The sequence below is a fragment of the Betta splendens genome, chromosome 7 (genome assembly GCF_900634795.4).
Source record: "Betta splendens chromosome 7, fBetSpl5.4, whole genome shotgun sequence".
NCBI classification, from domain to species: domain Eukaryota; kingdom Metazoa; phylum Chordata; class Actinopteri; order Anabantiformes; family Osphronemidae; genus Betta; species Betta splendens.
Window position 1 is genome coordinate 1,983,093 of NC_040887.2, and position 15,178 is coordinate 1,998,270.

Here is a 15,178-nt window from a genome sequence, read left to right on the forward strand (position 1 = left end):
ATGTTTGGTTTCACATAGGACAAAGGTAAATAATAATAATAATAATAATAATGAGAATTTTTTTTAATGTCATTTTATTTCTTTATTTCTTTTTTTTACCTGATGCAGGTGTTCAGCTGCTCAGCTCTTTGTCTATGTTTTCTCTAACTGGGCACTTGCGGTGCTGGGAACCTGTTTCACACATGACGACACTCTGAGCATCACTACACATCATGGTTGTTGAACTGTGTGATTTTTCTCTCCTGCAGCTTGATTTGCTCGGATATGAAGTTGTCAAACACGTGACAGTTTGTTCCTGGCCTCATCTTAAGGTGACGTTATGCAACTGTGGAGGCTCCAGTTTGCTGCAGCGAGCGGCCCAATATGCATCCAACAGTCAGGTTGCAACTGTTTCCAGTTAACACAGGTTGCTATGAAATGTTCCATCATGATTTTGACAAAAGTAGTGACATTATAAGCTCTAAACATGTGTAGTTCTTTGCATGTTCCTGCCTAAACTGAGCCTGAATCGTCAGTGTGATGTCTCCTGAAGTGACTCCAGTCAAACCTATTGTGTCCTCATTTCACATGACACGAGCCATAAACAGGCCGTGTCTTTAACAGGGTCAAAGGTCACACAGAGTCACAAGTGTCATGTTTGTGAGCACGTTTCCTTGAAGTAGCATCATTTAATTAGCTTTTCTGAAAATGTAAATGAACAAATAAATTCCACTTCACACGTTTAACAGTAACGTGGTTGCTGACGATGCAAATCCATGGACTTTGAGCTGTTTGGAGGCATCGGGTGAGAAACGTGTCAGTTCGGGGGAAAACGACTGTGTTTCCTGTTTGTTGCGTAAAGTAGAGTAACTGGCGTTGGAGCTCAGGCTGAGGGCAGTGGCCTGGATAGCAGCGCGTAAAGCAGCTTTCCATCCCACTTCATCTGAATCTGAGTGCTGAGAGCGGAACCGCGTGGCGTTCAGGTCCTCACGCCGCTCATGCACAAAACATTTATTGAGAATCGGGCGCCACAACAAGAACGAACAGCTGTGGTCGGACTGGGTTTGGTGCTGCTGACCCACTTCTTTGTCTTTGAACTTTGACCTCGAGTCCAGCCAGCACGAGCTTGGACTACAGCACCGTTAGCTGTTGGAACTCCTTTACGGCCACAGCTAAACATGAACGGAGCTGAGATTTGACAAAACAGCAACTTTTCTTCGAATAAAAAAATACTTTTAGCTGTTTTATGTTTTAAAATGCAAATATTTTGATCCATTTTGTGTCTAAGCCTTCATTGATTTGAGTCTTACACCAAAATCTGTGTTTCGGTGCGAGCTGGAGGCTCTGACTGACGAAGACGGTGATGGATGAGAAGCCTCCAGAGTTGTGTAACAGACCCCACGTTTGCGTTTATGACTGACAATAGCTGTCTGTCCGAACCCTGGGAACGTCACCAGGCCACAATCAATGCAGCCTGATTAAATATTAACCAGCGAGTCAAACACTGCATCGATCTGCCGCCGTCCAGGATATAAAACACTGCACCATCAGTCACGTCTTCCATCGACTCTGTCGCCCTGTTTACATGTCTGACACCAGCCCTTCAGGACTTTAGGAACTTATATGAAGCACAGTGTTCATCAAGCTGACGACCAGCTCTGCTCTTCATGCCACAGTTTGGATCCTCAGGACCGCCTGTTAGTGGGCGACGCCCTGTGTGCATGTGACGGAACGTCAAGGTAAAGAGCACAGATATGAGTCCAGCACCGTCATGGGAAACAGACCCATTTACACCTGTGAGGAATCAAATGGCTGCAGGCTTGGTTGAATAATGCAGGAGGAACGAGCTGAAGCCTCGCGCGTTTCAGACGAACTGGTAATGGATGCAGAGCCGCTCCACGTTTTAATGAAGGATGTGAGCATTTGTTCATTCAGGATCAGGACGTGCATCATGACAGAGCGACGGGACCCCCCCCCCCCCTTACATAAGACGCACGCTTGGCTGGGGGCGTAGAAAACAAGGCCTGTCCACATGCATCGAGCTTCCCCTTCACTGGTTCCCGACCATGCAGCCTCAGCGGCAGCAGACACTGGGCGCTGCTGAATTATTCAGCACACGGAGCGTTTCAGCGATCGCGGGACAGGAGCCGCTGACTGCAGGACGGTCTGCGGTGATGCTTGAGCATCACACACTCGCTGAAGCCCACAGGAGCAGAGCTGAGGCCTAACGCCGGCTCTAGCAGCACACACACCAGGATTAATCACACATCATCAGCTCCTAAACTTAGATATCTTCACAATCTGCCCCTCCTTCGTCTCCTGGTTCTTCCTATTTCTCTGATTCCAGCGTGGACTCAGTCACGTGTCTTTTATAGAAGCTGTGGATGTCTGATAATGAGCAGTTCAACCACGAACCACGCTTTCCTGTTTTCTGCTTTACTTGTGTGGATGATGATGAAACGGCTCCTTTGAGGCTCCTTCAGTCCACCTGACGACAGCCGAGCCATTAATAACGCATCCAGTTGTAGTGTGTTCGTGACAGGATGTTTATATTTAGAAAACACAAAACTGTGAAACTGAATTGCGTCTCTGTAATATTAATGTATGTCTAATTTGCATATTTTGATGATGATTTGATTAATTTAGCAAAAACTGCAAACAGGGTGAACACATATAGCGACACATACATATAGAGACATATAGTGTTTTTGAAATTTCACATATTTCGAGATAACTTAGAGATATTTTCCCAAATGACCATTCAGACAAAAGGCATGCGCAGCATCATCTCCACTTCCTGGGTCCAGAAGTCGTTTCCCCTAAACTGACTGCAGCTGCTCCAGACGCGCTCGGACTTCAGTGAGCTAAACTAACGTGCTCCCGGGAGACGTGAGCAGTGGGTTCCTCTGGAACCTTCAGAGCAGCTCTGGGAAACGATGCCGACACAGTTCAAGACGCATCGAAGACGGAAGAATGACAGACGGACAATGGAAGTGAAGCCATTAGGTTCCCACTATCTGTCCTCAGACATGAGTCAGCTCATTATATGTTGGTGGGTGTGAGGATACAAGCGTTCTGTCGGGCAGGAAGAAGGGACGCCGTTAAACGAGGATATCCTGCTCCAATGCAGGCGACATCAGGAGACGTCGCTGGAGGTGAAGCGTGGCTCTTTAACATTAACATCCGTCGTCTATGAGTTTGTTTTGCTGACTGGACAGGTTACAGTTGGATCCACAAAGCTGTTTAACCCTGAAAACACAATTAGTTTAAATATTTCAACAAAGTGTCTCCACCTTTAATGAGTGGAAGGTGAAGACAGTTTGCCTCGTCAGCGCTTTGAGGCCCCGTGAGAATTCGAGCTGACGTCGGCAATATTTCTCCCGAATAAATGTGAAATCCTGTGGTTGTCAGCAAACACGGCCTGATGACAGGAAGCAGCCATTGAAGCTTTTAATTGCTGGATCGCTCCGAAGCCGCAGACTCTGCTCCGCTGCCTTTTGACATTAGACAGACTTGGAAGCAACAGTTTGCTATAAAGCTTTAGAAACACACTTGAATTTAAATTTGAAACACGCTTTGCATCATGTGCATCATGACCTCATGTCCAGATACAGAAGTAATAAATACAAGCATCGGCATCAGCAAACTGTGTAACTGAATCACAAAGTAGATTCTCAACAAGATGCTCAATGTGAGAACCACTCAGAGCTACTTCAGAGCCATTAGTATCTAGATGTTCACTGATGTTATTTAATATTTATAGGCCCAGTTGATGGCGCGCCACCATTTTGTATGATTCAAACACTGAGCAGTGGAACAAGCACAGACTCCGTGTCTGGTGTGTTCTCCAGATGTTTTCTGTCTTCATTGATGCTCACAGGTAAAACACAGATATAGAGCAAACTCACCTTCACCACGACGGTGAGTTTACTGCTGTGGGTCACAGGATGAAATTTGAACGTGATGGACACATGAAGTCAGGATGAACAGGATGGTCTGCTTTGGAAAAGCCCCGTTACCCCCTGATGGACGCCTTCCTACACACAGAGGCCCATTCGCAGCTCATGTCTGTGCATGAAAAGCACAAAAGCAATAATTAACTTTAACATAATAAACAACATCAAATGCACTGGAGTGACTACATACAACACTGGAGCTGTATCTGTGGCTCTAACAGATCAGGGATCAGCTCACAGACAAACAGTAATTACTGTACGGTCCTTACGCTGCTGACGGTGAGAGAGGAGGCGGAGCTTCATCATTCACACCTGGTGTAACGGTTCCATCCAGTGAGTCCAGATGTGACTGCAGGGACCTGGACATGATGTAATAGCATGTCAGCGTGTAGACAGTGGGTTCCTGAACCGAACAATGTCATCATATCATCATACAGTGGACAACAAATGGCCAACCTACTTTGTTTATGGCAGCTGAGTTCTACTGTACAGGGAAATAAGCTTTATTGGTGCTGAGATGAATCTTAACATGTTGTTGCTTCTGGTCGTTTTATGGGAAACATGTAAAATATTAGTAAACTGTCAGACAAATATCAGTGAAGCAATAAAAAATAGAAACGTTCTAAACCAGCACAACCTGATTTGATGCAGGTTGTGATGCCGTGATGTGAAGGTCAATGCTGCCCCCTGCTGTTTAGGACCAGCGCAGCACTTTACTGACCAAAAACAAACCCCAAACGGCACAAACAAGAAAAACACCAATTAACCCTTTTAAACGGCTTTAAAACAAATGTTAAACACTCCTGGCTCTCACCAGAGACGGCATTATGCACCAGACATAAATTGCAGTTTTACTATCTCCTCTGGTCTCAAATTTGACATTTTTCACCTCCCGTTGTGAAGCCTGTCTCGCATATTTTCCTACATATTGTCTCCAGATGGAATCACAGTCTTGTCATTTGTAATTTGGAGTTCACTGGCTTCAGTTCCCAAAACATAACCGAGCATAAAATCAGTGAAACCAAATTTTTGTTTTCTGCTTTTTGAGAATCTAATTGTTGAAGTAGCTACTTAGAAATAAGGCCAAACATCCAAACATGGAGTGTTTGAGGCACGTAGCAGCTGGTCAGGATTTAAGGTTGAGCAGTTGTGGTTCTGGGAGTCAGACGTGTTTGTTTGAGAGATAACTTCCCTTAAGTCTCATTTCCTTTCGCGTCCAAAAAGCGTCAGATCTCTCTGTTCATGACAGACACCTCACGACAATGCATGAATTACACTACATGAAGTTCATTCCCTAATGTGTTGGAGAAACATCTTGACATTTATTCTATTGCAACCGGATTTTTTAGAAACACATTTTCCTGTAGTAGTTTGTTTTAATGGCCTGATAATGTTGACGTGAACCAGTCTCAGGACCCAGTGCCCCTTTTCCCAAGCCGACGAGGAGGGAGCGGGTGGAGAGGTGAAGGCGTGACGCACGGACCTGTAGGTGATGTGGGAAAGAGTGTGTGTGTGTGTGTGTGTGTGTGTGTGTGTGTGTGTGTGTGTGTGTGTGTGTGTGTGTGTGTGTGTGTGTGCGTGCGTGTGTGTGTGTCTGTCCTGTGTGTGTCTGTCCTGTGTGTGTGTCTGTCCTCTGTGCGTGCGTTCATGTGTGTGTGTGTGTGTGTGTGTGTGTGTGTGTGTGTGTGTGTGTGTGTGTGTGTCTGTCCTCTGTGTGTGCGTGCATGTGTGTGTGTGTGTTTGTGTGCGTTTGTCTGTCCTGTGTGTGAGTGTGTGCGTGCATGTGTGTGTGTGTGTGTTTGTGTGCGTTTGTCTGTCCTGTGTGTGAGTGTGTGCGTGCGTGCATGTGTGTGTTTGTGTGTGTGTGTGTGTTTGTGTGCGTTTGTCTGTCCTGTGTGTGAGTGTGTGCGTGCGTGCATGTGTGTGTGTTTGTGTGTGTGTGTGTGTGTGTTTGTGTGCGTTTGTCTGTCCTGTGTGTGAGTGTGTGCGTGCGTGCATGTGTGTGTGTTTGTGTGTGTGTGTGTGTTTGTGTGCGTTTGTCTGTCCTGTGTGTGAGTGTGTGTGTGTGTGTAGGATCTGTCTAACCTGTCGGTTCCGTATCCCAGTCTTTGTACTGTAACGCCTCAGTTGTGTACATGTTCTGTGTCGGACCCTCTGATGAAGCTGCCGCTGCTCAGCGGCTCCTTAATGTGTCTCAGGACTTTGAGCCGACGGCAAAGCTCTGATAACGACAATAACAACAATCCTACTAAGTCCTACTAAGATCCTGCTGATAGTTAAACTGTGGTTATGTTTACATTTAGGCACAAAAAAACAAGCTCGGCCTTAAAACAAAGCATTCACAGCGACTGATGGAACAATGTGTTTTAACTGAAACCACAATGTTTTGCCAAACTCGGAGCAAAGTGCTTTTGTTGCCTAAACCTCACCGCAGCGCGGCAGTGGGAAAACATGGTTTGGAAAAACTCTCATTACTTTGACTACTTTTTGGTGGTTAAACTGTTCAGTCCAGGTCAGAATAGAACCGGGCCGAGCGGCCGCTCACAGGAGCGTGAACCGGGTGTGTTGTTGCAAGCGATGGGAGCTTTGATAAGCTTTGACCCCGCGGCCGCTAGCTGGAGGCTCCGCCCACAGGCACTGACCTCTGACCCCGGCCGTCTGCGCCGGACCCACACACGCAGCATCTCCCGCTCAGCTGTGGGAAATGCGGTACAGGCCCACGAGGAACAGCTGAGGAGGGATTAAGAGGCTGAGCGCTGCGGTGAGAGGTGCAGCTAAGAAAAAGCACCCTGCCAGTCTGTGCAACACATAATACACTCAACATGGATTCAATTTCCTGCCAATGATGTGTATCTAAGCTCCTCAGCTCAACTTACAGATGTGAGTCCTCCTTCCTTCTGAACCACTTTACGTCCAAACACCAAAGCTGGAGTGATGTTTTTACGGTAAACAGCTCTGCTTCATAGAAAATCCATCAACGATAAAGACATCCGAGCTGTAATTCACACAGAACCAGATGTGAACGGGACGCAGCAACAAGTTGAGATAAGACATGGAGACGAGTCCAGCGATTAATAGCTCAGCGAGCGACTGGGAGCTTCTCACAGTCCTGCAGACGCCAGCAGCAGCTCTCAGAGCTCCGCAGGTCCATCTTTAGCTCCATGTTAGAGGTCGGGGCGGTGACCTCTCACTGGGACCAGTTCATCAGGAGGGGAGGAGGCACTGGGGGCTGTGGAGCGCAGCATAAAGGGCCTGAGGAGCCGCTGGCGGCACTCACCCGCTCCACGGCCATGACGCTGCTGACGGCGTGCTGGACCGCGCTGCTGGCGCTGGCGCTGACCGGCACCACGGGCCGGGCCGTGAGGAGGTGAGCGGCTCCGTTTCATACCTGTCTCTGCTCAGACCACCTCAGCGGCCGAGTCGCGATGGCAAACAGCAAAACAAAGAAGGACAGGAAAACAAATGTGTTTTATTGGTTTGTTATAAGGCGAATGCTTTCTGCCGTGACTTCACATGTGGAGCTGCTTATTTTTCTGGCTATGCACTGGAACCAAGGCGGTCTGTGCTTTATTAGGGGCTCATTGTTATACTGGGATGGGGACCAGGCACATGTGTCATATATATAACATGCAAAGTACGTTTGGCGGCGTCCCTTGAGTTAACGCGTCCACCGCTTCACCGCTGCGGCGCAGGATCGCCCTGAAGAAGCTGCCGTCCATCAGGGAGACGCTGCAGCAGATGGGGGTTCCTGCCGAGCAGGTTCTGGCTGCGCTGGCTCTCCAGAACCCGGGCGACGCCGGCAACGGGACCGTGCCCACGCCGCTCACCAACTACTTGGACGTAAGCGCCCTGTTTGCTCCGTCGTGAACATGCATATTTGCAGGAACTGTGTTTGGCTGCGTGTCTTTAGGATTTAAGAACCCAACCATCAAAGAGGCTTCGTCACTTGTCTGGGATGAGTTTGAAAACATTAACAGTATCCAGTTGCTTTCGAATTAGTGCTTTAAAATATTCTTTGTCTGTGAGTCATCGTTCCTGCTGGTGAATCTGAAAATCTGCTTTAAAGAACATGCTGATCAGACCAGCAGGAACTGGCCTGATGATGAGTGTGACTGGATCATGTCTTTCATTCCTTCATTCCTCATAGACACAGTACTTTGGGGAAATCAGCATCGGCTTCCCGGCCCAGATCTTCAACGTGGTGTTCGACACGGGTTCCGCCAACCTGTGGGTTCCGTCACAGCGGTGCTCCCCGTTCTCCACGGCCTGCTGTGAGTGTCTGCGACCCGAAAAGAACCCGATGGGCGCAGTTAGTGCAGACGTGAACCTTAACCTTTCAGTAAATCACTTATCTGACGCTGACGTGCTTCCTGGACTTTGAACCTTCAGTTACTCACAGCAGATACGACTCCTCGAAATCGCAGAGCTACGTGGAGAACGGGACCGGGTTCTCCATCCAGTACGCATCCGGGAGCGTGAGGGGGTTCCTCAGCGAGGATGTGGTTATGGTGAGTTTGTAGAGCGATGACGAGGGATCCTGGAGATTCCTGCTGCTGCATCTGAAGCTGAACCTTGACCTCCGGCAGGTCGGGGGGATCCCGGTGGTGCAGGTGTTCGCTGAGGCCACCTCGCTGTCCGCCATGCCCTTCATCTTCGCCAAGTTCGACGGCGTGCTGGGGATGGGCTACCCCGACACGGCCGTGGACGGCATCACACCAGTGTTCGACCGCATTATGTCTCAGCAGGTCCTGGAGGAGGAGGTGTTCTCCGTCTACTACAGCAGGTGGGTGGCACCGAGTCATCTGAAGCTTTGTGTGGTCCTTTTTAAAACAGGCTTTTACTTCAAAGCAGCTCCATTCATTCAAGGCCTGAGATTCGACAGGGATTCATTATGAATGTGAGACTTGGAGCTGGTGGAGAGAAGCTGACGCAGCTTCCTGCTCGTCCCAGTCAGACCTCTGTTTAATAAATGAAGAGAATAAATCCCACATCTGTCGCCCATTAATTATTTATGTTGTGGTTTTATTATCTTAATGCCGGAGTCGTGGAACAAAAGACCATTAAGAAGGAAAAATAAAATAAAACTAAACAATCCAGAAAATCCTCAGAGGAAAATTTGGATTTGAGTGCGACATCGGTATGTCAATAACTCATGGGTCTTCATCTGATTATCACAAAGGTTCTGTTTATTTTTTGGGACGCACATCACAAACCTCACAAGTCCCAGGATCCAGCTCTTGTTAAACAAGCATGTAACCACTTAAAGCACTAGGTGTCAGGACTCGGACTGTGTTGGTCGTTTGCAGGGACCCGCAGCGGTCCCCGGGAGGAGAGCTGGTCCTCGGCGGCACGGACCCCAACTACTACACTGGAAGCTTTAACTACGTCCACACCAGAGAGCTGGGCAAGTGGGAAGTGACCGTGAAGGGGTAAGTGCTCGGTGGCGCGCGTGGAGGCGCCCGCCCGCTCACAAACACGCGTCCGCCTGCTCGTTGCAGCGTCGCCGTCGGGAGGAAGACGCTGTTCTGCTCCGAGGGCTGCGCCGCAGTGATCGACACAGGCTCCTCCTACATCACAGGCCCCGCCTCCTCCGTGACCCTGCTGATGAAAACCATCGGAGCACAGCTGGATGAAAGCGGAGTGCGTTCCACACACACACACACACACACACACGGTTCCCACAGACGGAGCAGACAAATAAAACAGCGTTTCTCATCGTTTGCGTTCAGTACAAAGTCAACTGTGACTCCGTGAAGGCGTTGCCCAGCCTGACGTTCCACATGGGAGGCCAGGAGTACTCACTGACCCAGGAGGACTACGTCCTATGGGTAAGACCCATGCACTGCCTTGGTTGAACCCACTGGATCACCACTGGCTTGGAACCCACTCCACTCCTCTCTGTCTGTGATTAACCTAGAAATCAATTAAAGAGCATCAGCGCACAAACAGGCGCTTTCACTTAGGGACCCGTTGAAGCTGCACAAAGCGGCCACATGCTGTGACTCCAGCTCACTGTGTACTAATGCGGATAATAATTAGTCTCCATCCAATGAAGCGCCAAGAGATGTTTTATGGCACATCTCTGAATAACAACTTCTGACAATGTGTGAGTGTCTCTGATGACTGATTGTCTGGATACACATGTCTCCACACGAGGCGGGCTTTTACTTGGACCGGCAGATCTTAAATGATGACTGCTGCTTTCATGGGGCTCACAGCCCAGTACAGGGCGTCTGACATCCCATCGTCTGTGTTGACAGCAGCCTCAGATCCAAGGGGACGTGTGCGTCGTCACCTTCAGGGCCCTGGACGTGCCGCCGCCCACGGGGCCCGTCTGGATCCTGGGCGCCACCTTCATCGCCCGCTACTACACCGAGTTTGACCGGCGCAACAACCGCATAGGCTTCGCTACAGCAGCCTGAGGCCTGCTCCCAGTTCAGCACCACAGCTCCCAGCTTCATTAGAGTCGCCACCAGGAAACACATCTGCAGCAGAGGCCGGCTTCACTTCCAGCTACACACCATGAAGAGCACGTTTGTGAGTCTGCTGTTACCAACCTGTATCTGTGTGGCGCTGACGTAACAGGAATAAACTTGTTTACTCGGTTTCCAGTTTGATTGATTCCTGCCTCGGTTCCTTAATGGCTGCACTGCTCCGTCCAACTCCATCAGATCAACAGGTGGTGGTGACAGCACATTTAATCAGCTTCAGGGACGTAGTCACAGAAACAGCACAACTGGCGTAGAACGTGTGAACTGTGATTCGTCCCATGACAATTACCAGCTGCGTGTTTGAGCTGTTGTGCGTCGAGCCTCGTGATGCGTCCTGTATCATGAAAAGCACCGAGCAGCGAAGATGCCGCTTCAGGAGGATTCAGCTTCTGCTCAGTCAGCGAGAGGACGAGACACCGAGATAACAAGACAATAAAAGAGACAAATTCATCAGACGCTCCTGTCACATTTTGTCTCTGCTTCTCTGAATCGGTCCGGAAAGTCCTCTCCTTCTGCCATCGAGCGCCGCGCTTCCGGACGCACATCCACCAATTGTCTGCTTTGGCTGTTTTTCTGTTGATGTGGTTGTGCATCTACTGTACCTTCATCAGCATCAACAGGAGAATTCACAGTGGAACCTCCGTCTGGAAACATCAGACGCTTTCAGGACAAAGTCTCAATTGTTAGTTTCATTCCTTCTTCAAAAGTTAAATCGAAGCTAAAATACTGAAAACAGCAACTTATGAAGTGAACAACAACAAGGTTCTTTTATAGCAACATTCAGTTTCTAATGAAGGTCATAAATATTGTGTGAAGTCTCAGGATCCTGTGATAAATGATTTCTGATGTGAAACTAAACGTCATTATTTTTAAATGAATATTTCGATGGAACTCACTCACTTCAACTCTTCTACTGGGAATGAAGCAGCTGCAGGTAATTAGCTCTGAGAAACTCTGAGCAGAGTTTAATGTCATTTAGTTCCTGTCTCACAAAGGCTCCTTCATGAATATTATTAGATATTAGATATTTACATAACCGCCAGGCAGAGACACTGTAATACTACAGTTCTACACTACTACGGCTACTGCAGTACTACTACTGTGTCAAACGAGGCATCTTCATTTTGAACACTAACATCATTTTAGCTTTAACTGTCTTAACTGTCGGATCTCATCCAGCTTCACTGAGTCTAATGAGAGTTTAAGTCACTTTACACACATTCTCTGACTGTTACTCATTACTCAGCATGAGTTAGGACCTGTGTGATGCTCTGAGCAGCCTGATGTCACAGGATTTAAAAAGTCAACAGTAAAAGCATGGCTACTGTTGACTTCACTTTACTTGTTGGTCATTAGTTAAAAATGTAGAAGCATAAAAGTTAAATCTTTACAAAATGAGCCACAAAGCACAATAAATTTTACAACGCGACAGCAATGAATGATTCAGACATTCGTGTTTAAGAGGTTACATTATGTTTAGGAATGTGTTCACAATATGGAGTAGAGTCACTTCCTGCGTTAATAGGGTCCAGGCTAAATGTATTATTGCTCTGTAGGAGGCTGTTGATCTGTCATGAGAAGTATTCACATTCAAAAGAAGGTCATTAAAGCATTTCAGTGTGTGTGTGTGCATGTGTGTGTGTGTGTGTGTGTGTGTGTGTGTGTGTGTGTGTGTGTGTGTGTGTGCGTGTGTGTGTGTGTGTGCGTGTGCGTGTGCGTGCGTGTGCGTGTGCGTGTGTGTGTGTGTGCGTGCGTGCGTGTGCGTGTGCGCGTGCGCGTGCGCGTGTGTGTGTGTGTGTGTGTGTGTGTGTGTGTGTGTGTGTGAGGACGTCCTCTGACATGCGGTTCCTACTGAGGAATGTGATCGTCTGCGTCGAGCAGCCACACACACAAGATGTGCACATCTGAGAGCATGCGATCCTTCTTGGTCAGTCGTCTCAGGTGGATCCACTCCATCACAGCGATCGTCCCCCAGAAGAACTGGGCGGTCGCTCACATCTGTTACTCACAAGCAGAACAGTGTTTTAAATGCAAGTTCTTTCAGGGGGTCGCGTTACACACGTTACACACGTTACACGCAAACATGAGTGAGTTCATGTCACATATGGGGAATCCTGTCAGACTTAATGTCTCCAGTACTGAGCCAACGTAGAGTCCGGTTCAGCAGGATGCGTGCTCTCAGACCACGACCAACAGAAGAGGTGGGAGGTCTTTAAAAAGGGCCGTCTGTCAGTGGAGACGGTTAGTTTAGACTCAGTCTGTGCAGGAGGAGCACGTCGGCGATGCTTTGAAAAACGGCGGCGCATGACGCGTGTCACATTGATTTAACTACTAATTCCGCTGAGTGGAGTGAAGCTGAATATTGGAGAAGGACCTCTTTGCTTCAATGTGTGAGACAGAGGAGTTTGGTGTTTTCCACTGTCAAACGCGGACCAGATGACCATCCTTGTGTCTACGCTGACTCAGAGCAAAGCTAAGGTAAGTGGCAGCTTCAACAAGCAGCTCCACGCATTAAAGGCATGTGTGGAGGTTGTGCCACTTCATCCCATGCAGCCGAGCAACACATATTTGAAAGAAACCATGTGATACATGACATTTACATCATGTGTTTCCCTATTTTCAGTCACATCAATAGTTTGATTAAATTACATTAATCTCATTACGTGCCCTTGTTCATTAGTGGGACTCGGCGGTTGCCACGATGCGCTTCCTCCTCACATCACCTTGTTTTACTTTGGGATCTCTGTGTTTGAAATGGAAGCTTTAACAGTTAGAGGCTTTTCTTCTGTCCCGTCGCAGCCCAGCGGTCGGTCTGCACGCACACACTGAACAACTTAGCTGCACTGTAAATCCTGACACATAATCTGCAAAGGCTGTGACGTTCAGCTCCGCGATGCAAAAGCCCACATCTGAACCTAACGCTGCGTGGGGACAGAACGGACTCGGTGGCTCCGAGCTGAAACCAACTCAAACGCTCCTCAAAGGAATCGGTGCAGTAGCTTCATTTGAGGTCGGTCCACTGTTTGTTGCGTGGAACACGCAGGTCAAGTGAGTGAAGGGAATGATTATGGAGGAATGCCTCGCAGTGCAGCGTGAGCAGCATATGCTTGTCACCATGCTTTAATCCTCAATAGAAGGACTGCGTCCATCTGGAGCCCATTTCACCGCTGCAGTTGCCAAAAGATGCTTGGTAGCAGGCATCATGAGGAACAGACGGCTCCGCGGCTGCTGCTCCGCGCGCTCGCTGCTAGAGGGCGCTGTTGGACCGGAGCAGACGCTCATCTAAGAGTGGGCTCCGTTCCTGCGTCCACAGAGGCGCCGTGCGAGCTGCCCAGAGTCGGGCCGAAACCCGATCCTCTGTGGAGCAGAACTAACGGCACACGGGCCGGGCCTCGCTTTGTGCCACTGGGTTGGAAACAAGCGCGCACGTGCCCGCTGGTAAACACATGTGCTGTGCCCTGGTTCCCCTCAACCCGATTCTGGCTTTGAAAGGGGAGACCAGCTCTGGGTCCGGGCGGCGCCTTGCACTGATCTGCTGCATCCGCATCGACGTGGAACCACACACTCCACAGGGTGTGAGGTGACGTCTGCTTGTGCCAGTTGCAGGTAAAGTGTCTGTGTGTGCTGCTGGTGCTGAGCCTTCCTCTGACCATGGCCGAGGTCCCAGGTCCATGCAGGCACTCCATCACCAGGGAGCACCTGCTCACAGTCAGACATCTGGTAAGAAACACAACGTCTGCACGGCCGGAGACTCACGTTCGCCTCCAATCACACGCTGCTCTCTCTGCAGATGGACAATCAGTTGAGGAGCGGCTGCTCCATAACCTACACCTTCATCGAACGCAGAGGTTTGGTGAGGTCACCTTTATTCACGGCTTCCTCCACACAAACCTATGAGTTTCCCCTGGTTTTATCGGACGTTGGTGTTTTTTTTCCCACAGAGCAAATGCTGCTTCGTCAAAGCTGCTCTTCCCTGGATCCTGGAGCTCCTCACCACCCACTTCAAGTACAAGCGCGGTTCCGTTAATGACGGCTACGTCCAGTCCCTAAGGGCGCTCATCCTCAACATCTACTCCCAGAAATGCGTGCCGCAGATCAACGAGGAGGTGGAGGTGAGTGTGAGAGCATCACCCGCGGTCTGAGGAGCCTCCAGCGCGCGTGAGCCGTCTGCTGTCGCTGCAGGACACGCCCGAGAGCTTCGAGGTGCTCCGCGGGGGGTCCCCCTCGGAGGCGCTGCAGAGGGCGGCAGAGGTCCTGTCCGTTTACTGGGAGCTGGTGACGACCAGCGAGGCTCCGGTCGACTGGAGGTGCCAGCACGAATACACTGAAAGCTTCAGTTCCACCACAGAGACGGACGCGGGCTCAGCCACGCCGCCTTCCACAGGTGGGAGCTGCTGGAAGCGTGTGCGATGAGTCATGCTCCCTTTGGTGACGCCTGTGTGTGTCTGCAGAGGCCTACGGCAGGAATTCAGCCACGAACTCTCAGAGACCGGCCGCACAGCTTTACAAGCTGGGCTTCATCCTGGCGTCCGTCTGCGGGGGACTACTGTTCATTCTAACCATCTACTGTCTCATTACTCACAAGGTACGAGCCTTTCCCTTCCCTCGGCGCCCAGTCCAGTTTAGCCATGCATTCCAGCCGTGTCGCAGTGAGGCGCTCCCATGCAGAAGTGTGAGCCCTCCCTCCTGGTAAATACTGAGCAAAACCAGCCAAGGTGGAGGCCGACGCTGCGCTGCAGCGCGTGCATTGAA

At 49.5% G+C, this 15,178-nt stretch overlaps 2 protein-coding genes and 1 long non-coding RNA gene across 7 annotated transcripts in view; 2 read left to right on the forward strand and 1 right to left on the reverse strand.

Moving 5' to 3' along the window:
* Positions 1–374: 374 nt before the first annotated feature.
* LOC129604375 (uncharacterized) lies at positions 375–6,333 on the reverse strand. The gene is made up of 3 exons (XR_008695192.1): positions 6,021–6,333; positions 4,205–4,294; positions 375–4,047 (listed from the first exon to the last, which is right to left on the reverse strand). It is a non-coding gene; the product is annotated as an uncharacterized LOC129604375 (long non-coding RNA).
* A 513-nt stretch (positions 6,334–6,846) lies between these two features.
* Positions 6,847–10,540, forward strand: ren (renin). Of its 2 annotated transcripts, none has more exons than XM_029155448.3 (9): positions 6,847–7,302; positions 7,628–7,775; positions 8,083–8,206; positions 8,325–8,443; positions 8,522–8,718; positions 9,242–9,364; positions 9,434–9,575; positions 9,665–9,763; positions 10,199–10,540. In XM_029155448.3, the coding sequence occupies exons 1-9, from the start codon at positions 7,097–7,099 to the stop codon at positions 10,355–10,357; spliced, it is 1,317 nt and encodes a 438-aa protein (XP_029011281.2). In that variant the 5' UTR covers positions 6,847–7,096; the 3' UTR covers positions 10,358–10,540. The 2 variants fall into 2 exon arrangements, with proteins under 2 accessions (XP_029011281.2, XP_029011280.3); XM_029155447.3 differs by having other exon boundaries at positions 6,856–7,302; positions 10,196–10,540.
* A 1,994-nt stretch (positions 10,541–12,534) lies between these two features.
* csf1b (colony stimulating factor 1b (macrophage)) overlaps positions 12,535–15,178 on the forward strand; it is a 4,755-nt gene continuing 2,111 nt past the window's right edge. Inside the window, exons 1-6 of one of the 4 annotated variants that reach the window (XM_029155489.3) lie at positions 12,535–12,904; positions 14,033–14,146; positions 14,217–14,279; positions 14,368–14,538; positions 14,609–14,810; positions 14,878–15,011. In XM_029155489.3, the coding sequence (XP_029011322.1) occupies positions 12,863–12,904; positions 14,033–14,146; positions 14,217–14,279; positions 14,368–14,538; positions 14,609–14,810; positions 14,878–15,011 (726 nt within the window). In that variant the 5' untranslated portion in view covers positions 12,535–12,862. Of the gene's footprint in view, positions 12,905–14,026; positions 14,147–14,216; positions 14,280–14,367; positions 14,539–14,608; positions 14,811–14,877; positions 15,012–15,178 lie in introns of all 4 variants that reach the window. The other 3 variants (XM_029155487.3, XM_029155490.2, XM_029155488.2) reach the window with 3 other exon arrangements.